This window comes from Schistocerca nitens, chromosome 2 (assembly GCF_023898315.1).
Source record: "Schistocerca nitens isolate TAMUIC-IGC-003100 chromosome 2, iqSchNite1.1, whole genome shotgun sequence".
NCBI lineage: Eukaryota > Metazoa > Arthropoda > Insecta > Orthoptera > Acrididae > Schistocerca > Schistocerca nitens.
The window spans coordinates 486,300,547-486,326,384 of NC_064615.1; the positions used below are offsets into that span (position 1 = coordinate 486,300,547).

General features: G+C 38.4%; 1 protein-coding gene across 3 annotated transcripts in view; it reads right to left on the reverse strand.

Moving 5' to 3' along the window:
* The window catches only part of LOC126234458 (leucine-rich repeat protein soc-2 homolog), a 132,101-nt gene that overhangs the window by 30,426 nt on the left and 75,837 nt on the right, over positions 1-25,838 (reverse strand). For 2 of the 3 annotated variants that reach the window (XM_049943153.1, XM_049943152.1), the window contains 3 exons: positions 19,628-19,792; positions 19,340-19,448; positions 13,682-13,721 (listed from right to left, as the gene is read on the reverse strand). In XM_049943153.1, coding sequence (XP_049799110.1) covers positions 13,682-13,721; positions 19,340-19,448; positions 19,628-19,792 — 314 coding nt within the window. Of the gene's footprint in view, positions 1-6,649; positions 6,985-13,681; positions 13,722-19,339; positions 19,449-19,627; positions 19,793-25,838 lie in introns of those variants that run through there. The other variant, XM_049943154.1, reaches the window with a different exon arrangement.

The window sequence follows — 25,838 nt, forward strand, 5'->3', positions numbered from 1 at the left end:
GACTGTGTAAAGCAATACACTTCTAATGCTGCACTCTTACTGCGGGATTGTTTTTCTGACTCACTTCCATTTATATACATTTTTATACATTTAGAGCCAGATGCCAGTCATCAAACACCCTAGAAATTTTGCCTAAATCATTTATCCTTCTACAGCCACTTCCTGTACACCACAACGTCAGCAGCAAACAGCCGCAAATTGCAGCTCAGGTTGTGTATAAGATCATTTATGTATACAGAGAATAACAGAAGTCCTATCAGACTTCCATGTGGCACTCATGACAATATCCTTGTCTCTGATGAATGCTCACCACTGAGAACAATGTATTGGGTTTGAGCCACTCATACATCTGGGAACCTATTCTGTATGCTCACACCTTCATTAGTAGTCTACAGTGGGGCACCATGTCAAACACTTTTCAGAAATCTAGGAATATGGAATTTGTCTGACCACCTTCATCCATAGTTTGTAGGATATCATGTGCTAAAAGGACAAGCTGAGTTTCACACAAGTGATGATTTCTAAAACCAAGGAACTTTACTATGTCCAAACTCTGAATATATTCAAGAATTCTGCAGCAAACTGATGTTAAGGATATTGGTCTGTAACTTTGTGGGCCCATTCTCTTATCCATCTTGTGTATAAGTGTCACCTGCCCTTTTTTCCACTGGCTTGGGACTTTGTGCTGTGTGAGAGATTTGCAGTAAATGCAGCTACACAGGGGGCCAATGACACACAGAGTACTCTCTGTAAAACCAAACAGGGACTCTGTCCGGACCTAGTGACTTATTTATATTTTCAGCTCTTTCAGTTGCTTATCTACGCCATAGTGCCTATTAATATGTCCATTAAAGAGTCTGTGCAATGGTCAAATGACAGTATGTTTGTTTCATCCTACTGTGTGAACTATTTCTTACAGACGAAATTTAAAACTTTAGCTTTCCTCTAGCTATCTTCTATTGCCACACAAGACTGGTAACAAGTGACTGTATAGAAGCCTTTGAGCCACTCAGCGATTTTATGTAAGACCAGTATTTTCTCGGAGTCTTGGCAAGATCTTTCACTAAGATATGACAGTGGTAGTAGTTGTATGCTTTGGGCATTGACCTTTTCACAGATGCACAAATTTCTACTAACCTTCACCTATTGTCATTAATTTTTCCATGAAGGCATTGACAGTCTTTTCACGTGGCATGATATATGTATTAACAGTTATGGCAATTACTTTTGAAATAATAAACAGTTTTTAATGGATTATTTCTGCGCTGCAACCATTGGCGAATGCTGACTGCTATTGTGTACAAAATTGTCTGTTTCCTGACCACCAGGGACAGGGAAACGTTCTCTCTCTCCTGGAGCGAAGTTGGCAGTCTTTTCTTAATCCAGCCCGACCTGGAGGTTTTCAGAGGCAAGTGTTTTCCACAGAATGGCCAGCACTTCAAAGTATCCTTTGGGAACAAACTACTGAAAGTGTTAGTAGGCAGCAGCACTTTACAGTAGTACTACTACAAGCATTAATTACAGTGGCTGCTTTCTACTCTGGAGGCTGATTCACCAAAATGTCTGCACATGGAAAGAATGTTGTGGAGCTGCAAGCAGCTAGCACAATTGAGGAACATATCAGTGGCCTTCGTAGGACGCAAGAGGTTAGTGGGAGCCCTCTGGGATGGAGGTGATGTGGACGTGCTTCGGACGTTTGTACTCAGGGATCTGTCAGGTTGTTCTCTATGTTTGGAAAGTTCAGAAACTGTTTGGAGGTGCGTTCCCTTTCATGTGCGTGAATACCTCTTTATCTATTGCCTGTTTTTGAGGTGGGTGTTGCTGTTTAGCCTATGTGGACTGTTTAGAAAAAGGCCGCCTGACAGTGTGTGGAGCAATTGGCTTGCTGGACATGTAGTTTAACAGATGAAGTGGACTTGGAGAGGGATAATAAAATGCATTTTGCTTCAATGAGAATTTGAACTGTGGTGTTCCTGTGTACGTTCTTAAACTTTCAATTGTGATCCTGTATAGTTTACAAAGAGGACGATACAAACCAGTTGGTGAGGGTGCACCGACTGTTGCAGTGTTTGTTGTCTGATCCAGTGGTCGGACTTGGGAGTCTAGAGAGTAGTCAGACTGTTGCAGGGCATGGAGTACCAGGGTTGCCACAAGTTTCCCCAAGTGAAATTCCCTGATATTTCCCTGATTTCCAGACAAGTTTTAGCATTTTTCCCCGATAAGTATTGAAATCTCAAGGCTAAGTAAAGACATAAGCTGGAAAAAAAAGTAAGGTCTTTTTTATTTCTCTCCTGTGTGAGCAAAAATCTTAAGTACTAATATCAACATCTTTTGTAATGAACTGCTGTTTTTAGATGGACAAAGCAAGCCAAATGGTATATGAATTTCATTAAGACCACTGTTGTTATTTTCTATCAATAAAATGAAACACTTTTGGTGACAAAAATACACATTTCCTTGGAGTTGCAAGACAGATTTAAAATATCTTCACTGATTTCAGAAATAACCTCAGAAAAATGTAAGTGTCTTGAAAGAAGTGTATAAGGCGGAGACGAGTTGTTTAAACCAACACTATAGGTGGCCACCAGAAAAATGTTGGTTCTACTACGTTCGTTATTGTCAATTATTACCCACTGCGTTATGTCTATTATTTTACAGGTATTGTGTGGTTTTTCTTTCAAGAAGTATATGAGTGCACAGTGGAAAAACTGACAGTGACTGCCGCAATTTTCTTCTTCTTATCATCCATACTTTCTAATATATAAACTACTAATGTACTAGAATAATTAAAGTGTCTATAAAATACCACACTGTAGATGCACTTCTGGTGAGACAGTCACAATTCCTGGAATCCATCGCCCATGGCCTCTGGCCTACCAAGGAGCACTGCAGTCCCAGGTCCATGGATAAATCATGAAAATCCATCGCCTTATGCCACACACAACCAGATCCGGCCTGCAGCTAGATCAGTGAGACTAGATCTTATGGGCAGGGCTTGTACATTAGTGGGAAATGATGGGCTTCAGATTGGCAGTAATAGCCCACATTTTTGGCCCGTCATGGAAGTCCAACCATGTGGCCAGCTATTAAGTGTCACAGACACCATGTTGAAGAAATGAGACTGCAGTGATCAATTCATGCAACAGATAACTTGTGCAAATACTCAGTACTAATGAGGGTAGGTAGCACCTTACCATAAAGATGATCACTGAGCCACAGACAGATATGTAGGAAAGACAACCACACTCTCACAACTAAATTTTTGGCCATAGCCTTTGTCACAAAATTAGAGCACATACACACTCACACAATCTATCAGACACAACTCATGCACACTTGACCGCTGTCTTCGACCAATGCGTCAACAATATCTAAGAATCAGTTCCAGACAAACCACTCCTCATGCCTCCCTCACACCTCTCATCGACAGCTGCTAGGCTAGTGGCAAGAAATGGTGGCAGCACCAATTGCAAGCTGAGGGGAGAGGTAAGAAGGGGAGAAGAAGTAAGAATGAGGGAGTAGGGAAGCCAGCGATGATGTATGACACCTCATAAACAAACCATTTCATCCACTGAGACAAAAACGAGATTTCTCCAGTATCTTTTTTTTTTCTTCAAATTTCCCTGATTACCCTGACACGTTTGAAATTCCCTGGTATTCCCTGATTTCCAAAACTTATGGCAACCCTAAGTACTAGTACAGTGACTAATTTAACTGTGTCTCATAGGTCAAAGTGAGTCTGTTGATCCTTACAGTTTGATAGAACATGTGTAGGCCATGGAAATTATCCAGGTTCACCAACAAGGAGTCTATGGAACAATACTATCCATGATCAGTCTTGCGCACTGTATGGTGCTAAAAGTTTGTGGCCACTGGCTGTGGGGGAACTCCACCAGACAGTACAGAATCTTCAAGATATCAGATGAGAAGGAATGTTTCAAGTTTACTTACTTTTTTCCATCTGTCTCATCTTCATTCGACTGGCCATAATTAATTTAAGAAAATGTGCATTATGAAGATCTGGTACATTTGATTACACTATTGTTAAGCAATCACTGAAATTGGGTACAAAGGTCAAATTCAAAGTTTATCCAACCAATGCAATTTGAAATGGAATAACTGAGTAAATACTACTGCGAGAAAGGTGTATGCTAGGGTGAAATTCCTGGAAGAATCTGTTTTCGGAGATGTAGTGAACCAAGCTCACAACAACCTTATTTTATGACATTTAAGGGATAGTCCAAATGGAGTTTGTGAAACCAGCCAGAAATCTGCATTGCGATAGTATATAGAAGGGGTAAATCGAGGCAGCAAAAGCAGTATTGATGCCACAGCTGAGAACTGCTTGAGAGAGGAAAGTACATGGGTCTGGTCTGCAAGCCAGACAACAGATGAAGTCCCAAAAAATACAATGTTATCTAACTTCCTATTGCCTGACTTACGCAGTAAATAAATGATTTTACCTTTATAAGCACATGTTTTCGTACAGAATGAATAGCCATCTGAACAGCAAATTTAGTTTTGGGCTTCAGATGTTCATGTATACCACTCATTAGTTGAATGGCAAAACTGTAATGCACTACAACAAACATTATCCGCTGTATCTTCAGTTGTTAAGAAATAACGATAGACACTCTTTTCTACGACCTCAGTGAGAGGTATCATATGAGTTGTCTATTATTTGTTGCAGTGGCTAGCTCTTCTTTCAGTTATTTGTTTATTGAAGAAATCTCAATGAAACTATAGTCAGATTACAGACTGCAAAACTTATTCTACTGAGTAAGTGACAGTAGATGGATGCAATAAACACAATGTCACATAACTATTAGAATTTAAAACCGGAGGATCTATCGCATAAGAAATGAAAATTAAGCAATGACTAATTAATAAGGAAAGTAACATGCAACCCTTGTAGTTAAAATGACATTTTGTTACCAAATCCTGTGATAAACTCTTAGGCTCTTCAAGAAATTGACGATATTCTTGCGAATATAGAGATAAAAACTATTATTTTATATAAAATGAGGAAGAGTGGAGCAAAACACGGTTGCTGGGCTTTCACTTATGCAGAGCCAAGAGTATATGTAGGAGCTGCATGTCCCATGGGCACGGTGGTGAATGGGTGTTGTTACTTGCTGTAGTGGACATGTCACTCTGTGCAGCCGCTGATGGAAGGTGTTATGGCGGTCTGCCAAGGAATAAGCTAAGAGCCTGTATTAGAAATGAACATTACGTAAAATGTAATGTATCTGGCTTACTCTATCGAGCCTGGTGCTCACTGTAAAGTACATTGTATTAATGGTTAATTTGACAATATATGGTTGAAATGATGGAACTTTGGTTACAAATGCTTTACATTGTTTGACGAGAGAAATGAGCTCCTTTTCCAGCTAATTTACCAAATCTTAGGGAAAGAGGATCCGAGCACATTAAAGAAGATTATTAGCTGGGAATGAATAGAAAGACCAGCTATACAAGATAAGTTTATAGGTGACTGCAGAATCCGAAAGATATTAGAAAACAAATCAAATCTCTAAAGGTAATGTGCCATTAGGGGAGGGCACATGGAACTGGTAGGTTTGACGTCTCCCTACAAGCACTAGGCAAATAACACCCTGGTCAAGAGATAAGAGTGGCAGAGAATGAAAGTGAAATAAAAAGTGAAATGAAATACAAAAAGACAGCTGGAATCAATAACAAATTATTTTATTAACAATGTACTACATATTTTGAAGAATATCTCATCTTACATAAGATTTACATAACCTATATAGGAACTGTGCAAGTGGAACTTTCAACGTTTTTGGGTCTAGGTGTATCTAACAACGAAAAAACTGCATTCTGCTGTTACATCACAACAGTATTACCAAGACAGACACCAACCTAGGTGCTGTAAAATATATTTAAAGCTACAATGCACGTATCGGATGCGAAGATGTAAATCTAAAAATACAGGGCACATTATTAATAAAACAGTTTGTGATTAGTCACAAATGTCAATTTGTTTTTGTTACAGAACACCCTTCGAAGAGCCATTTGAACCTCAGATATGCATCTAAAATATTTTCAAACATTCAAATATTGCAATTCAATACTAATTACTATGTGAATTACACTGCAGTTAATAAGGAAGTTCTGGTTAGAAGGCAAACAGAAAACTCATGACCATCAGATCCACGTATACTTAATACCCAGACTCTGTAATTGGAAGGAATATTTTTTGTTATCAAAGAAGACCCTAATTATTAGCTAACTTCTTGAATGGCTACCAATGTTCACTAGAACTTATACTTGCCTTATATTCTGTTGGAACTGTATGCATTATTTCATCAAAGTTTTCAGTATAATAGGCCAGCAATGTAAAATACTTGCAACATTGTGCAGTCTTTTTTACAGATGTAAACATATACCAATTTCAGCCCTAGCAATCATTTTGAGCTGTGTAGCTACTATTAAATGAAAGCATATTTAATTTGTAACTCCAATTTATGTTAGGAAAATGACGCAACTTATATTCTGCTTATAAATTATCAAATATAATTTGCACTGTTAATTTCCATATATTATCTTGTTTCACATTTCTAAATTGTTTATTTCACAAACTACACGTACAGACTTGTCAGGAAATAATGTACCTAAATTAGGGTGTGCACAGTTTCTCCCTATATATTAATTTTCCGTTTTAATTTTGGAAGTTTATATCTTAAACAATACAATTGACTGTTACTAAAAGTGTAAATAGATGTGCAACAACACTGTTGTCGTGCAGATTGTAGCCAGTTTTCAGGGAGCAATGATGTCATCAGTTTGTGTCACCAGTTGTTCATTGTTGCACACCACCCATGCACTAATAAAAGAATTCACTGCAACTCCTCAACTTTCACTGATGGTCTCCATGATGTGGCAAGACTGCTACCATTACTTACAGCAACATGTTATGGACAACAGGACATCAGCAGGAAAGCAGATATGAAGATCTGAAAGCTGAGCATTAAATTCTACTGATGAATTTACATCACTCAAGAACTTGCTTGATAATTTCATTCTTATTACTGTATTTACCAGAGTATGAGACGACCCTGAATATAAGATGCGAGCCTGCCACCCCCCCCCCCCCCCCCCCCCACCTCCCCTTTCAGAGGTTCCTTGGGAAAAATAGATTCTGACTAATCAAAATGACTACATTTGTTGACCTAAGGTAAGTGCCAAAAATATTTACATTACACATTTACTAAACTTTGCCATTTATTGATTACCTATATTTTGATAATAGAAGGAGAAATAAACACAAAGGAATTGTTTACATTAATTGTTCATTAATTTTTATCTATACTGCTCTTGTTTGTTTAGTTAATCTGTTCTCCGCAGTATCACGGTTTTCATTCATTCTTCATCATCACCACTTCTACACCGACTTGAGAATGTTATAATGTCTCTTGCTTCCAACATACCACCTTACCGCCATTCTCTCTCTGGCTGTATAGAACCAGTAACTGACACACCTCCTATCATTCCTGTCATATCTCATGATGAGTGTCGACAACACTGCTGCACAAAACACTAGCTTCAATCTTAACTTTTACCATCTCCTGCAGAAATGTGTGCTATTATTAAGTATTTGTCTAATTTTAAAGTCAGTTTGACTCAGAGTACAAGTGGATTCGGGCAAACTGCAATTTAAACATGGTAGATGTTCATAAAAAGCCAAAGTATGCAGTGTAGATTCCCACAGTTGGCAGTATGGCAAAATTTGATGCCTATGCAACTCCTTCACTCTTACACTTGTCATAGTTCTCACTTCTCAGCCAAGTTGGTGTCATCTCACCTCCCCCCCCCCCCCCCAAACCACACCATAGCGTTGTGCTTGAGCAACAGTGAAACACAGATGACAATATCTTCTAGGGTTCAGATCATATGTAACAACAGCAACTAATATGTAAATAAAAGAACACAATCACGATTCAGTCCAATTCTCCAACTTTTGCTCGTCCTGCGATTTAATGATTTTTTTTTTTTTTTTTTTTTTTTACTGTCATCAGAACAGGTCTCCCCACAGTAATTTATTCTTGCGATTACAGTTGCTGTAAGTTAAGTGTGATTTTAGTTGTTAGACATTTGATTCTGGATTCATTTTTTTTTTTTTTCTCATTTCATCTGAATGTCACCATCTTGTTCTAAAGCTGGTAATGTTTTTGCCCGTAAGATGTGAAGAGCAACAGAATTTTTCATTTGCAACCCACTCGGTAAATCATTGCAGTTTGTCGTGATTAAATAAAATATTGTCTTTGGTTCAGAATCAAGTAACGGATTTTGAGGGACAACATTTTCGCCTTTAAATGTTACCTTTACTTAAAAAGGAGCACAAATGCATGAGAACTTCTATTGCAACCCTGTTCAAATACAACAAAAGTTTGTAAGTGATAGAATTTAATGCTATTTCCACTTCTGTTTCACAAAAATTTTTAAGTAGAGCACAAAATTGTTGTAGTGGCTAGTTAACAGTTTCTTGACGATCCTTGCTCTAGCCCTGCGAGTCAGATGTCACGTGATTGTTCGAGAAAGATTGATATTGTTTTGAGCACTTCAGTGTATTGAGAAATCTCAAACCTATTTGAACACATGCATTGTTTGCTAAGCCCAACCCTTTGGAATTCTTCACAATAAATTTATATGAAACCTCAATGGGCAAAGCTTTATCTCTATAAGTAAGATGACCCTTATAATGATCCATTAAACAATGTAAACACATAGACCTCAGCAGCAATACCTTAATCTGTGAATATAAGACTATCCTGTAAATTCCCAATGACGAATTTGGGAAAAACCTCATCTTATAATCAGGTAAATACAATAGTTTCAGTCTAAATTTTCTGTACAAGCATCATGTTCTGTACCTGATGGAGGTGCCTTTTTTATTATTCTTTTTTGGCGAGACTGCTCAATAAGATTTCAAAGTGAACATTGCTATTTAGCAGTATTAAATAATTATATTTACTCACATTCCCAGCAGTAATGTTACATTTTTCATACTCCATTTTATTCTCAATAGGTACATAAATAAATAAGTTAGATCAGCACTTAAGAACTAGAAACCACAAAAGTTAGAAGAACCAATAAACCATAAATTTGGTGTGAATCAACAAACCTTACATATGGTGAGGACAAACTGAAAATAGAAGCACATAAAGACCAAGAATGGGCAACACAAAAAAAGATAATACAGCAGTGGGAAAGATGTAATCTGGAAGGGAAAGATGAGAATTTTCCAGAGATAAAAGCAAACAAAAAAGATCTTGCAGGCTTGAAAAAATTGAAAAGAGGTTGAAAATGATCAAAGAAAAACCCAAAATGAAAATAATAAAATTCTGCATTGTTGACAGCAGTACTCATTTCATCCACTACATATTTTGAAGGTTGCAGCATCTTCAGGTGGCATCTATTTACACAGCTGTTTTTAGTGGCCAGCATCTTTGTGAAACAGGAAAACACTGTGTGATTAATGTGGCATATGCTACTCTCTGCATAACAATGCAACACATATACTTTTCTCCTTGCACTTGCAACCCATTACCTAACCTCATTGCAATCTCACATGGTACAACACTAAATGTGATGCTAGCCACTAGAGACAACTATGTAAAAGATGTCTTTCTCTTTATGATGATGGTATAACCACTGAAATGTGTAGTGGATGAAATAATGACTCTGTGACTGACCTACAAATACACATTTTTATAACTTTAATTAACAGTCAACATTCCTCGGATCACATAATGAATGAAAACGTTAAATAAAAATCAGTCTCAGTTATTAGGGTGGTGGGAAAAAAGAATTTGGGATGAAGGAAGTTTCCATCTTGAAGTTCTGAATTCCAATGTTTGGAGGAATATTAGAATTTGCCTTTGTGGTGAAATACCATGGTCATGGGTAGCTTTAGTGTTGCAAAGCACGCTTTGAGACAGTGCATTTTATGACACCACTGCAGACTCACTGGGACCGTGTTTTATCCTCCTTAACAATTTAGTGATCAGTATGCAACAAATTAGTAGTCATCATGCCAAAATAAACTACTTGCACAGGTTGCGTACCCTCTGAGACGACTGAGGTGGAGCAGATTATCTGTAAGAAGATGCTCAGAATATATGTTGCTTGTGAGCACATAGAGAACAATTGGCACAAAGTTACCATATCCTTGTATGCGATCTACTGAAAGGTGTAACAGCTACTGGAAAGTATGACATTGATGTAGTAAGAATGAAGACTATCACAGGCTTGCTTTCAGCTAAGAGCTGGATCAGAAAGTCCTCCACAGCCAGCAAACAAACTGTGCACATGGGAAATGCTGGTCCAGAAGAAAGCACGGTTGTTGTTGTTGTTGTTCAAACCATATCAATAATTACAGTATTGACCTGATTATAAGAAGAGATTTTTTCCCAAATTCATCATTAAAAAAATACGAGGTCATCTTATATTCACAGATTAAGCTACTGCTGCTGAAGTCAATATTTTTACATTAACGTATTTATATAGCGGTTGTCTTACATTTGCAGATGAAGCTTTAGCTATTTAGGGTCCATACAAATTTATTTTGAACAATTCCAAAGACTAGGGCTTAGCAAACAATGCTTTTGTTTGAACAGGCTCGAGATTTTCTGATACACCAAAGCACTTGATACAGCACCAACCTTACTCGAACAATCATGTGACATTTGACTCACGGTGTTAGTGCTAGGGATAAGGAAGAAACTGTGAACTAGGTACAACAACAATCTAATGTTCTACTTAAAAATCAACAATTTTGTGAAACACGGATGGAAATAACTTTAAATTCCATCAACTTACAGATTTCTGTTGTAATTGAACAGGTTTGCAATACAAGTTCTCAAACATGTACAGATATTGTATACATACATTTATGCTATGATTTAAACAATGGAATATCTAGATGGAATAATGACAATATTATGAAAAGAATAGATTGTTACTCACTATATAGTGGAAATGCTGAGTTGCAGATAGGCACAACAAAAAGACTATTAAACAAGTAAGCTTTCGGCCAAAGGGCCTTCTTCTGAAATAGAGAATGTACACACATTCATTCATGCAAACGAAACTCACACACACATGACCAATGTGTCGGCTGCAAGGCCAGACTGCGAGCAAGATCACTCGATGGGAGAAGCAATATGGGTGGCGAGGTAAGGAGGAGGCTGGCAGACTGCGAAGTGCTGCTTGTGGGAGCATACATGTATGAGATGGAGAGAGGGTGGGGTAGCTAGGTGCAGTCAGGAAGTTAGGTGGAACGCAGGACAGAAGGGGGTAGGGGAATGGAGAGAAGTGATAAGACTGTGGGTATGTTGCTAGAATAGGGGGCTGTATAGAGCTGGAATGGGAAGAGGGAAGAAAATAGGTGGGTGAAGAAAATGACTAATGAAGCTTGAGGCCAGAAGAAGGGTTACGGAAACATCGGATATACTGCAGGGAGGGTTCTCACATGTGCGGTTCGCAAAAGCTGGTGTTGGTAGGAAGAATCCAGATGGCACAGGTTGTTAAGCAATTACTGAAATGAGGAATTTTGTGTTTGGCAGTGTGCTCAGCTACTGGGTGGTCCAGCTGTGTCTTAGTCAGAGTTTGTCAGTGACCATTATGTGAACGGACAGCTTGTTGGTTATCATGCTCATGTAGAATGCAGAATAGTGGTTGCAGCTTAGGTTGTAGTTCACATGGCTGGTTTCATGGGGGATAGGTGATGCTTGTGACCAGAATGGAGTAGGTGGTGTTGAGATGATGTATGGAACAGGTCTCGCACCCAGTCTATTACAAGGATATGATCCATGAGGCTAGGTGTTGGGAGAGGGGGTTGTGTAGGGACGAAAGAGGATACTGTGTAGGTTTGGTGGGCAGTGGAATACCATTGAGGGAGAGGTGGGAATGATAGGGATAAGACATTCCTCATTTCATGAGGACGTAGTTGGAACCGTGGCAGAGAATGTGATTTAATTGCACCAGTCACGGATGGTAGTGAGTCATGAGAGGAATGCTCCTCTGTGACTGAACAGTAGGACTTTGGGAGGTGGTGGATGGCTGGAGAGATAAGGCACCACCTCCACAAGTCACACCCTCCAACCACAGAGGAGTATTCACCTTGTGACTCAGTGCCGCATAGGATTGGAGCAACTGAATCACATTCTCCGCCAGGGTTTTGATTACTTTTCATTGTGCTTTGCAATGAGGAATGTCATACCCACTATCCTTCCCATTCCTCCCACAGTGGCCACAGTGGAATTCCACTGGCACCAAAACCATACGATATCCTCCTTCCATCCCTACACAGCCCTTGCTCCCAATCCCTTGTCTCATATCTCCATAACAGACCTAAATGCAAGACTTGTCCCATACATCCTGCTGCCACCACCTACTCCTGTCCGATCACAAGCCCTACTCCTGTCCAATCACAAGCATCACCAATTCCATCAAAGGCAGGGTGGTGATAAGTTCCTATGGGACCAAACTGCTGAGGTCATTAGTCCCCTAGAACTAGTTAAACCTAACTAACCTAAGGACATCACAAACATCCATGCCCGAGGCAGGATTCGAACCTGCGACCGTAGCGGTCTTGCGGTTCCAGACTGCAGCGCCTTTAACCGCACGGCCGCTTCGGCCGGCCACACCCATGCCCGAAGGAGGATTCGAACCTCTGATGGGGAGAGCTGCAGGAACCATGGCAAAGTGCCTCAGTCCGCACAGCTACCTCGCGTGGCTCAAAGGCAGGGCTACCTGTGAAACCAGTCATGTGGTCTACAACCTAAGCTGCAACCAATGTGTTGCGTTCTATGTAGGCATGACAACCAACAAGCTACCTGTCCGCATGAATGGTCACGAACAAACTGTGGCCAAGAAACAGCTGGACCTCCCAGCTGGTGAGCACACTGCCCAACTTAACATTTCTCATTTCAACGACTGTTTAACAGCCTGTGCCATCTGCATCATTTCTATCAACACCAGCTTTTCTGAATTGCACAGGTGGGAACTCTCGTTGCAATATATCCTACGTTCCCATAACACTCCTTGCCTCAACGTGTTAGTCTTTGTCCTCTACCTACCTATCCGCTTTCCTGTTCCCATTCCAGCACTGCATAGCCCCCTAATCCACCAATGCACGCAGAGTCTTCTGCCATCTGTCGAACATCCAGACTGCACATAGCTTCTCTCCATCTCGTAGTGTATGATCCTACAAGCAGCACTTTACCAGCAGCACTTTACCAGCCCCCACAACTACCCTGCTATAGCTCCCCCCACCCCCCTCCCCGCTAAATCCTCCTCCTTAACCCCCATCACCCAGACTGCTTCTCCAATCACGCACTGCTGCTTGCAGTCTGGCCGCGGCAGCCACAGACTGGGATCATGTGTGGGAAACATCTGGCATTTATCTTTCACATCATTCAGGAATTCGATGGTCTCCATTTTTATTATTTAATTCAGATGTTCTTTTGTTACTGGCATAATAATAACACAATAAAACTACTTCCGTTTACTAGTACTGAAGAGTATGCAGTTACTCTTTGATTAACTTATGTTAATTTAATGTTACATGATAAGAATAGAAATTATATACAATTATTATGACAAATCAATCTTATTTACAAGGAAAGATTTTAAGCAATTTAAACATGATACTTACGTATTTAATTCACTGCAAGATGACTCATCTTCACAATGATCTGAAAAAGAAAAGCAAATAAGTATTGACTATTTCAAAGTTTACAAAGATATTAGTTCGTTATTATTCTGAGCATCCTCAATATATGAGACTAAATTACAATGAAAAAACTGGACACATAAAAACCAAAGTGCCATCTTTAAGAAATTAAAACAGAAATATATTCACCTTTGCTAAATGTTTACATAATAAAGAACTCAATGGCTGAAAATTTGTCTTCATTCCTTTAATCTCCAACTATTATCTACCATATTTGAGCTTTATACTTATCTAATAAACAGTATTTTTAAAAGTTGGACTGATTTTTTAGGTTGTCAGGTTCATCTTTTGAGTCTTCTACACTATTTTCCAAAAAGACCACAGAACTGGAGTCTTGAGATTTGACATTCAAAGGGAATATTCAGTTTACTTTACCATCCACTGTATCATAATATAGTGTACAACTCTTGTCCCAAAACATAAATGTTGGTCAGAATCAGTATTAAAAGCTTGTAGGGGTAGGTTGTACTGAGAATTTACTGTTTAGAAAAAAACTTTGACGCTTTGCTCATTGCTGAGTCAATTACCATGGAAGTTTGCCCATCAGGCCATTGTACACACAAGCAGCCAGCCAGGGACACAGTCGTCAGATGTGCTTTTTGTTTGGTTTCCTAAAACTGAACAAGAGGGAGGTACAAAATTGGACATGGGACAGTAGCAAGGATCAAATCTAAGCCAAAGGCTGAGCAGTTTCATGTGCTATCACCTACGCTATGAGAACAACTGACACTAATTTTATCTGGTGGGCTTCTTGAATCTGCGCATGCAGCAGCCCAATTGGCTAACTTCAATGCTAATTACCTTGAAAACAATAAAACATATCGAATTTTTTTCAAACAATTATTCCTCAGCACAACTTACCCCACAACACCCATAAAGCTTCTCAGACTGTTTCTGATCAGTGTCTTGGCCTCATATAAAGAAAAATATTTCAGTTTTAATCCCCCAAATGTAATTCACCAGGGTTTTCACAAGTTTCCCCATGTGAAATTCCCTGATTTCATGAAAAGTTTTAGTATTTTTCCCTGACAAATTCTGAGATCTCAGGGGGAAGTTAAGATGTAAGTTGACAATCTCTCTTTGCAGCTACGGTACACGATAAACAATTGTGAAAATGAGGAATATCTAAAAAAAAAATCTTGGAACCAGATGGCATTTCCAGATGTGAGAAAAAATCTTAAGTACTAACATCAACATCTTTTGTAATGAACTGTTTTTAGATGGAAAAAGCAAGATCCATTATGACCGCTGATGTTATTTCATTTCAATAAAACGAAACACATTTGGTGACAAAAATATACATTTCCTTGGAGTCGCAAGACAGATTTAAAATAACTTTCCTGATTTCAGAAATACCCTCAGAAAAAAGTAGGCCTCTTGAAAGGAGTGTATAAAGCAGGAAAGAATTGTGTAAACCAACACTGTAGGTGAACACCAATAAAATGTTGGCTCTGCTATGTTCGTTACTGTCAGCTATTACCGACTGTGGTATGTTTATTATTTTACACGTACTTTGTGATCATTCTTTTGATAAATATATGAATACATAGCATACAAACTGTCAGTGACACAATTTTTTTTTCTTCTTATCATCAATACTTTCTAACATATAAACTACTCTTGAAGTGCCAAAATGTACTACAACAAATAAAATGGCTATAAAATGTCACACTGTATAACATACTTGCGGTGAGACAGTCACAATTCCTGAAATCCATCGCTCATGGCCTTTGGCCTGCTGAGGAGCACTGCAGTCCTGAGTCAAAGGATAAACCACCAAAACCACTGCATTACACCACACACAAACACACCCAGCCTGCGGGTAGATCATTAAGAGTAGATCCGATGGGCAGGGCCTGCACATTAGTGGGAACCGAATGGCTTCAGATCGGCAGGCCCAATCCATTACAGATACGGCCTGCAGTTTTGGCACATCGCGGGAATCCACTCGGTCAGCTATTCATGAGTCATAGACAACATGTTGATGACATGAGACCACAGTGATCAGTCCATGCAACAGGTAAATTGGTCAAATACGCTGAGAATCAATAATAATGAGGATAGGTAGCAACTCACCGTAAAGATAGTTGCTGAGCAGCAGACAGACACATAGGAAAGATAATCACACTCTCACAACCAAATTTTCAGCCATAGCTTTTGTCAGAAAATGAGAGCACACACACATTCATACAATCACTCACACACAACTCATGCACACATGATCGCTGTCCCGGCTGCTGCATCTACAGTCTCTGAGAATCAGATCCAAACAAACCACCCCTCTTATCTCCCTGCCTCTCATCGACAGCTGCTAGGTTAGCAGCGAGACGTGGTGGCAACACTGACTGCAAGCTGAGGGGAGTGGCAGGAAGGAGAGAAGCACTAGTAATGAGGGAGTAGGGAAACTGTGCATGCTGCACCCAGCCAGCGGCGATGCATGATACCTCAGTAAAAAAACCATTTCATCTACTAAGACAAAAACGAGATTTTTCTAGTGTTTTCTCAAATGTCCTCGATTTCCCGACATGTTTGAGATTCCTTGATATTCCCTGATTTCCAGAATCTGTGGCAACCCTGTTCACAATACCAAATTTAATCTTCAGGTATGAAACAATGTAACTTGCATCAAATTTAATTAAACATGATACTAACTGATGCCTTGCTACTGATATGAAGACATGCAAAATGTAACTTTTTCACTTTTAAATTAAAAGGAAGGTCAGCGTTGGCCGTAATACTGATGTTTTATTGATAGTAGGATCATTTTCGATCACAGAGTGATCATCTTCAGTGCTGTGGTGTATAATTTAAACTCAGACACTGGTATCAAGTTATCAATAACCAAAACTGAGAAGCAATCATAATAACTGAACAGTCAGTTATTGTGATCGTTTATCAGTTTTGGTTATTGATAACTAGATACCAGTGTCTGAGTTTAATTTGTACACCACAGCACTGTAGATGATCACTCTGTGATCGAAAATCGATTCTGCTATCAATAAAACATCAGTATTACGGCCAACGCTGACCTTCCTTTCAATTTAACATATATGGTCGTTGTGCACACAGCACTCCACGGAGTCGCCAATCAATAATTTTCCACTTTTCGCTCTCTATCAAGTGTCAGGTAACTGACAAAAAATTCAATGTGTGCATTTCATCTGGATATCGAAGAGCACTTATTCTTGAAAATAGTTCAATCTTACACAGTGGTTTTGTATGATTTGTCTTTACTAGCAGCTTAATGTTTAATAGCTGTAAGATATATTGATCACAAAGGACCACATATCCTCATATTAACATTAAAAGTCTATGTTCAACATTGAGCATCATCAGAAGAAAGTATACCCTGTTACAAATGTCAAGAACACAGTCAGCTGTAATTTCATCTCCAATTTATTAGCTACTGGTTTCAACATTACAATACATCATCTCAGGCCCTCTAATCCAGATAGTGGCTGAATTTTCTCAGTGACAACAGTATATACGTCATATCTGAAATAAACAGATTTCGCATCAGCTCTTGTTCACACTGCATTTGCATACACCACCACCTTCAAAACACTTGTTGCTGAGCAGCAGTTGCGTCCGAGTTGTTCTCCTGTGCAAATGCAGTGTGTGAGAGAACTGGTGCCAAGTCCAGTTATTTCATATATGGCATACATACTGTTGTCATTGAGAAAATTCAGCTGTGAGCTGGTACGGAAGGCCTGATGAGGGAAAACTGTAATGCTGAAACTGGCAGCCAATAAATTGGAGATGAAATTACAGCTGACGGTGTTCTTGACACTTTTAACATATGAGGTCTGTTCAGAAAATTCTGGAACTATGTCCACAAAATTTTCCTACGCTTACCTTTTGCTTATTGTGCATGGTCTCCTTCCAAATACTCTCCTCCACAATTGATACACTGCTCTCAACACGATTCCTACTTCCAGAAGAAGTCTTAGTAATTTTGCTGGATCGTGTGAAGTGCCGTCTGTGAATTTTCTTTTATATCATTTATTGTTGCAAGTCTTCATCCTTTCAACGGGGTTTTTCACTTCAGAAATAAAAAGAGTTAACAGAGCCAGACCTTGAGAGTATGGAAGATGAGAAAGCATAGCGATTTCCTTTTCTGTGCAATAATCACACACCAATATGGATGAGTGTGTGGGTGCACTATCTTGATGCAAGAGCAATGAATTGTCTCACCATTTTTCAGGTCATTTCCTTCTCACATTTTCTTGCAGGTGTTGCAACATGTCCCGATAATATCATTGATTAACAGTTTGTCTCTGTGGCAGGAATTCGTGATGAAGCAATCCTTGAAAGTCAAAGAAAACTATCAGCATGGCTTTGACAGTTGACCTGACCTGACCTGACCTGACCTGGCAGCTTTTTTGGGTCTCGGAGAACCTTTCCTGAACCATTGTGGAGATTATACCTTTGTCTCAATATCATCTAGACCCACATCTCATCACCAGTAATGATTCCCTTAAGGAACACCTCTTTTTCATTTGTACGATTCTAAAGCTCTTCACAGACTGTGAGGCGAAGGTCTTTCTGATCTTGACTCACGAGTTGAGAGACGAACTTGGCGGCAACAAGATGCATTCCAAGATGCTGTGTCAGGATTTTGTGACATTATCCAAGTGAAATGTTACATTCTTCTGCAATCTCTTGGAGAGTCAACCTTCAGTTGGCAAGCACAATTTTGTTGATACTCCTGACTTGAGCATTGTCGATAGACGTTGAAGGGTGTCCTGAACAAGGGACATCTTTAACTTTTGTCCAGCCATTTTTAAATCATGTGAACCATTCGTAACACTGAGTACGGCTCGAGCATTCATCACCACAGGCTTCCTACATCATTTGGTGTGTATCAGTAAAGGTTTTCTTGCATGAGAAATTTAATGCACATGCATTGCTTCTCACACAGGAGTGTGCAAGGATGCCAACTGTGTTTCACTCCAACACAGCATACACACGAAATTAAAAATTTTCTGGGATCTTTTGAACAGACTTCGTATAAAGTATATCACATGTTATCCCACTATTCAGTAAAGCAGAAATGGATGCACCTAAGAAAGTATACCATTTTTGTTTGAGGGTGATACTGAGGACAATCAATCTCTTCAATGCTCATTGTATGACACTGCAAAAAGTGTCATTTCTGGAACAACATGGATTGGCATTTAATGACTACTGATTAGAGGTCATTAAGACAGACTCATTAGTTCAGATTTTCTCCACAATGTTCTCTTTTAGAGTGCAGTAGCTCACACACACATACATCCTGGCAATCTATATAAATGATTACAGCCATTCTCATCACGTTCCTCCACATGCAACAATTTTTTCTTTAGTAAGATACTAAATTTAATTTCTTTAGCTTTATTTCTCTGTTGAGCATGGTATTAAATGTATACATTTTATCAAAATAAATTTAATGAATTCAGCCTTTCACATACATTTTGAATGTTTTCTCTTTTGACAGTTAAGCCTTTCAATAACTTAACCCTGTTATTGTGTAAGTAAAACTGTGTGTGTAGGAAATAATGCTTAAATAGCTCTAGTAAAATGTAAATGTAAACTAACCAAACAAATCTGGAGGAGGTTTACAAACGTCTATCCGCTCTACGGAATGAATTTTATTCCTTAACCTGGTTTTCATTTGTTCATATTTAGCACTTGCTTCACCAGTCACCTGAAAACAAATTTACTCATCAGACAGAAAAGCACAAACCCAGGTGATTACATGTAAACAGGAAGCTCAGATATGAAAGAAAACTGTCATACGTAATTACTGAAATAACAAATTACTGAAATAAATTAGCAATTAACTTGAAATTCAAGAAGAAATATTGAAACTCAGATTTCCTTTACCTTCTCAAAACTGCTGTGAGCACTGAAACAGTTGTTATCTACATCAAAGGCTTCTAAGGCTGGCAATTTCATCAATAAATTTGGAAAGCACTCGAGCTGATTATCATACAGATCCAGGAGCATTAAGCTAGCCAGTTGTTCCATGCTGTCAGGCAACGATTCCAACTATTAAAAAAGTATATAGTTATTATCAAGAAATGACGAAAATAAGGTGGCGAATCTATTGTTAAAGAATAATAAAGAATAATATGTCAAACAGTGTTTCCTTTCTACTGAGCCTGTACCTACAACACACAATTTCTGATATATTTTATTTTCTTTCTCTAAACAGACTTATAAACATATACTCCTGGCCTTATTTTTCAACTCCATAGTAAACTGAAGATGTTAAAGAAACAGATTTACTAATGATGCGCTTCCAGGTGTTCTACCAAGTTGTTGTTTCTATTTTATACATAAAATGCAAACAACAAGTCAGCAGAACATCCAGAAGCAGATCATTAATCGGTCATTTCAAGAAAACCTGAGAGGTAATAGATTTACTGGTTGTAGCTGCCTCTTACTGAAAACGGATCACATGTTTTCAACCGCTACCAATACAAAATGAAAGTAAACCGCAAGCAGTCTGTTTATTTACATTGTACAGGATTTGACAATTTTAAAGCCCTTTCTAGTTATAAATGATTATAGATTTATAACATGAAGACTAAAATTGGATAAACAGATAAAAAGAAAAAGGCTCAATGAGTAGTATGACAGAAACACTGATCATTAAAATTTATGCAAGAACATGGTGGTATACTGGAAAATCAGCAACAAGTTCAATTACTTAGATAATGAAGATTAATGGACAAGGATGGAAAAGAAAATTATTTAACGTAGATACTTGAGTAACAGTAAAAGAGATTGCAGGTATACAGAAAGCAAAAGCAAAGCAGAAACTTAATGCAACAAGGTCACTATTAAAGGTATGGTGGGAGTTTCAAGCAAAAAATAATGCCAAAAAGACAAAAAAAGTAAAATTAAACAAAACTATTCACAAATGTCTTTGAAGGGATGGGAGGTGCCTTGAAAATTTGATTAGAGAAACAAATGAAAACACAAACAAAATAGGAACTTATGTTTGGTTATTGCCACATTTCATCTACAAGAGATGGTACATAGCACAGTAACTGACAACTGAAGGAACTGAATAGGAAGACTCTTGAAGACAAAAGTAAACTATCCTGAAAGAGTCTATTAACAAAGTTTTAAGAACTGGCTTTAAATGATTACTCTACAAGTATACTACAACCACAAACCCTATGTATCGCTCACATAGGGATTGTGAAGATAAGATTAGAATAATTACTACACGCACAAAGACATTCAAACAATCATTCTTCCTGTGCTCCATATGTGAATGGAACAGGAAGAAATCCTAATAACTGGTACAATGGGACACATCCTCTGCCATGTACCTCACACTGGTTTGCAGAGTATAGATGTAGATTTGTACAATGCTTTAAATGTTAAATATGTCAAGAGATGAATTAAAAACACAAAGTAAATAATAAAAATAGTGACATTCCCAAACTAATATCTGAACGCGCATATAAAACCATTCAAGAAATGAATAAATGAATCTGGACATGACAGTTTTTCAATACAAATGGTTAAAACTTGAAAAATAGTAATACGAAGAGAACTTAAAATGCTGCAGTTGTTCATCTCCACAAGGAAATAGACTCACCTGTTGGTAAAGTACAAGACAACTACTGAAGACATTATCAACAGCCAAAGTAATGCATTTTGTTATGCGTTACAGAGCAGACAGTAAAATGTTTAAAACTGTTAGTATCACGAGAATGGTATCAAAACTTGAATCTTGAATTTGTAAATTGTCAGCCAGCAATGTAGCTTTTTCCATAATGAAAGGAAACTGTGATAAATTTAAGGGTGGGATTGTGTATCAATCATTAAGAGTGACTTGCACAAGAACAGCAATACATGAAATCTTTGTACAAAAACCAGCACTTAAACTGCAATCAATACTAAGTATGTCATGGGGTAGGATCACAAGGTCATTTAATGTCAAAGCAAACACAAATTAAGCATCGCCATCCGGACAGCCCCTATGCCAATTCTGTGAATATATAATCAGTAAATCACATTGCAGGTATACTGTTGGCTACCATGCTAAAGACCTAAATATTTGTTAAAGAATTCTGAAAAATGAGAAGTCACTTTGTAAGAAATCTTTATAGACAAACAATAAGGATCAGATTAGATTAGATTAGATTAATACTAGTTCCATGGATCATGAATACGATATTTTGTAATGATGTGGAACGAGTCAAATTTTCCAATACATGACATACTTAAGTTAATTTAACAACATAATTACGTTAATATAACAACTTTTTTATTTATTATTTTTTTTAATTTTTTTTATTATTTTTTTGGTTTGGTTTTTTTTTTACTTTTTTTCTTAATTTATATCTAAAAATTCCTCTATGAAATAGAAGGAGTTGTCATTCAGAAATTCTTTTAATTTCTTCTTAAATACTTGTTGGTTATCTGTCAGACTTTTGATACTATTTGGTAAGTGACCAAAGACTTTAGTGGCAGTATAATTCACCCCTTTCTGTGCCAAAGTTAGATTTAATCTTGAATAGTGAAGATCATCCTTTCTCCTAGTATTGTAGTTATGCACACCGCTATTACTTTTGAATTGGGTTTGGTTGTTAATAACAAATTTCATAAGAGAGTACATATACTGAGAAGCTACTGTGAATATCCCTAGATCCTTAAATAAATGTCTGCACGATGATCTTGGGTGGACTCCAGCTATTATTCTGATTACACGCTTTTGTGCAATAAATATTTATTCCTCAGTGATGAATTATCCCAAAATATGATGCCATATGCAAGCAATGAGTGAAAATAGGCGTAGTAAGCTAATTTACTAAGATGTTTATCACAAAAATTTGCAATGATCCTTATTGTATAAGTAGCTGAACTCAAACGTTTCAGCAGATCATCAATGTGTTTCTTCCAATTTAATCAGAAGTACATAAGGGCAGCAATTCTGAACAACATACCTGATCTAGACTAGCTAATATTGATTAAGCTGAATTGCAAAATTAGCTACATGTGCATTCTCAGGGATCTTGAGAGCATTACTTATGATCCGTAAGAGAACAAACATGGTATAATCAGGTGCCACATGTCAGTTGGGGAAAAATATTATAAGTAAGTAGACAGAAGAATGAAAAACTTACTTCAACAGACCGAAGTCACCTTGAACAAAACTGAGATGGCATAACATTACAACTTATACAAGGAGTTTTATTTAGGCTTTGACTCTTTGCAAGCTCCTCCCCTTTAGTCTCTCGCTGGACATGATTCTAAACCACCTCCTGATGTATGGGTTCAAAAACTTTAACTGATTTTCAGAGCTTTTTCTGCTAAGTTCAGGAAAAGTTTGTGATGGTAGCAGAATAACCAAAAGCCATCAAATATGTAATAAAGACTACATTTATTTTGACAGTTCCACCTCCTTTGCACAAAACATCTACTGTGACAGACATTAACTTTTTTATAGATCACATGCAACTAATAAACTGGCAGCCTTACAAATAATACAAATCATCACTTAACCACTCAGACTCACTTAACCACTACATGACTGATTGAATGACACTCTCTCCCTCTCGCCCTCCCCTCCCCCTTCCACAACAGCTGTTGCATGCCAAACCAGGTCCATTGCTGAGACCAGAAACAAATAATAATGGACTCTTGAATTTATGCAACAATATATACACTGAGGTGAAGAAAGTCATGTGATACCTCCAAATATTGTAAGACCTCCTTTCCCATATAGCAACTCTATGTGGCATGGACTCAACAAGTCGTTGGAAGTCCCTTGAAGAAATATTAAGCCATGCCTCTACAGCTGTCCATAATTTTGAAATTGTTGCTGTGCAGAATTTTGTGCAGGAATTGACCTCTTGATTATGTGCTACAAATGTTGATGGGATTCATGTTGGGCAGCATTGGTGGTCAAATCATTTGCTCAAATTGCCCAGAATGTTCTTCAAACCAATCATGAACAATTGGGTCCTGGTAAAAGCGTGTTTTGTCACCTATAAAAATTCCATAATTTGGGAACATGATGTCCATGAATGGCTGAAAATGGTCTCAGAGTAGCCGAACATAACCATTTCCAGTCAATGGTCAGTTCAGTTAGACTAGAGGACCTAGTCCACTCCATGTAAACACAGCACCCACCATTATGGAGCCACCACCAGCTTGCATAGTGCCTTGTGACAACGTGGTTCCATGGTTTCGTGGGGCCTGTGCCACAATAACTCTGCCATCAGCTCTTACCAACTGAAATCGGGGCTCATTTAATCAGGCGACAGTTTTCCTGTCATCTAGGGTCCAACTGTTATGGTCATGAACCTAGAAGAAGTGCTGCAGGCAATGTCATGCTATCAGCAAAGGCACTCTCTCGGTGGTCTGATGCCACAGCCCATTAATGCCGAATTTCACAGCCCATTAATGCCGAATTTCACTACACTATTCATATGTATACATTCAACATAGGTCCCACATTGATTTCTGCTTTATTTCATGCAGTGTTGTTTGTCTGTCAGCATTGATAACTCTTCACAAACGCTGCTGCCTTCAGTCATTAACTGAGCACCGTCACTCACTACATTGTCCATAATGAGATGTAATGCTTGAAATTTGGTATTCTTGGCACACTCTTGACACTGTAGATCTCAGAATATTGAATTCTGTAATGACTTCTGAAATGGAAGGTCCTATGCATATAGCTCCAACTACCATTCCACGTTCATTTCTGCCGTGCGCGCATAATCATATTGGAAACCTTTTCACATGAATCACCTGTGAGCAAATGACAGCTCCGCCAATGCACTGCCCTTTTATGCAAGGGAGATTCAAATGAAAACCTTAAAAGTTCAATAAAATTTCGAAAAGTTGTGAGATGGAGTTGGTAGGTGGCAGTAGTGTTTCTTGAAGTTCAGAAAGTGAGCAACAGGTGGTAGAGTGATGCTACAACACAGGACAAGACAGCAGCTTTCGCAATACGATGGCCACCCATTGTCAACAGGTACCACAACAGAGCAGTGACCTGTGATGCGTTTTTTGTGTAGGGTAGGTGCCAAACCAATCGAAATTCATTGCAGAATGACAGCGCAAGTACGGTGATTCGTGTTCATCATTGAAGCAAGTGGTTTAAGAAGTTTAAAAGTGGTGTAACTACTGTGGAGGATGCCTGAAGACCAGGGCAGGCTCACCACATAGTGACGGACGAGAACACTGCATTAATGGAGGAGCTTGTAAAGGAGAACAGGCGCTTAACTCTGAACGAAATAGCCCCAAGTTTGAAGATTAGTACTGGTTCAGTGCAGAACACTGTTACAGTTGATGAGACTTGGGTCCACTGTCACCAACTAGAAATGAACAGGTCAAGCAAGGAATGACATCAACAGTCACTGCTGAAACCAAAAAAAATTCTGCACTCAACTGTTTGCTGGAAAATTCTTGCTCATTCTGTTATGGGATGCAAATGGAGTAATTCTGGAGCATTATGTGGATAGGAGAATGACAGTAACCATTATTTCTTATTCATACATGCTGAAAAATTAACTCTGCCCTGCAATCAGGAGTAAACGATGACGATTTCTGACTCCAGGAGTATTGCAACAGCATGACACTGCCCGACTGCATAAAGTGAGTAGGACAGCGCAGACTATTCAGGAAACTGAATCTGAATGTCTGTACATCCTCCTTATTTACCAGACCTTGCTTCTATTGACTTTCACCTGTCTGGTGCAAGAAGCAATGAGAAGCAGGCATTTCAGAAGTGACGAAGAGGTGAAAACCGTGATGTATGACTGGCTGCAAACACAACCAAACGGATTCTTTCATCGTAGTATCCTTGCACTTCCGAAGCAGTGGAATATGTGCACTCAACTTCAGGGAGAATATGTCAAAAAGTGACATGTAAGTTTTTCATTCACTGTTACAATTAAAAACATTCACTGTTACAATTAAAAATATTATTAGCACTTTTAAGGTTTAATTTGAATCACCCTTTGTACCTTGTGTATGCAATACTGCTGCCATCTGTATATGTGCGTGTCGCTATCCCATGACTTGTCACCTCAGTCTAATGTAGCAAACTGTTCGAAAGTTT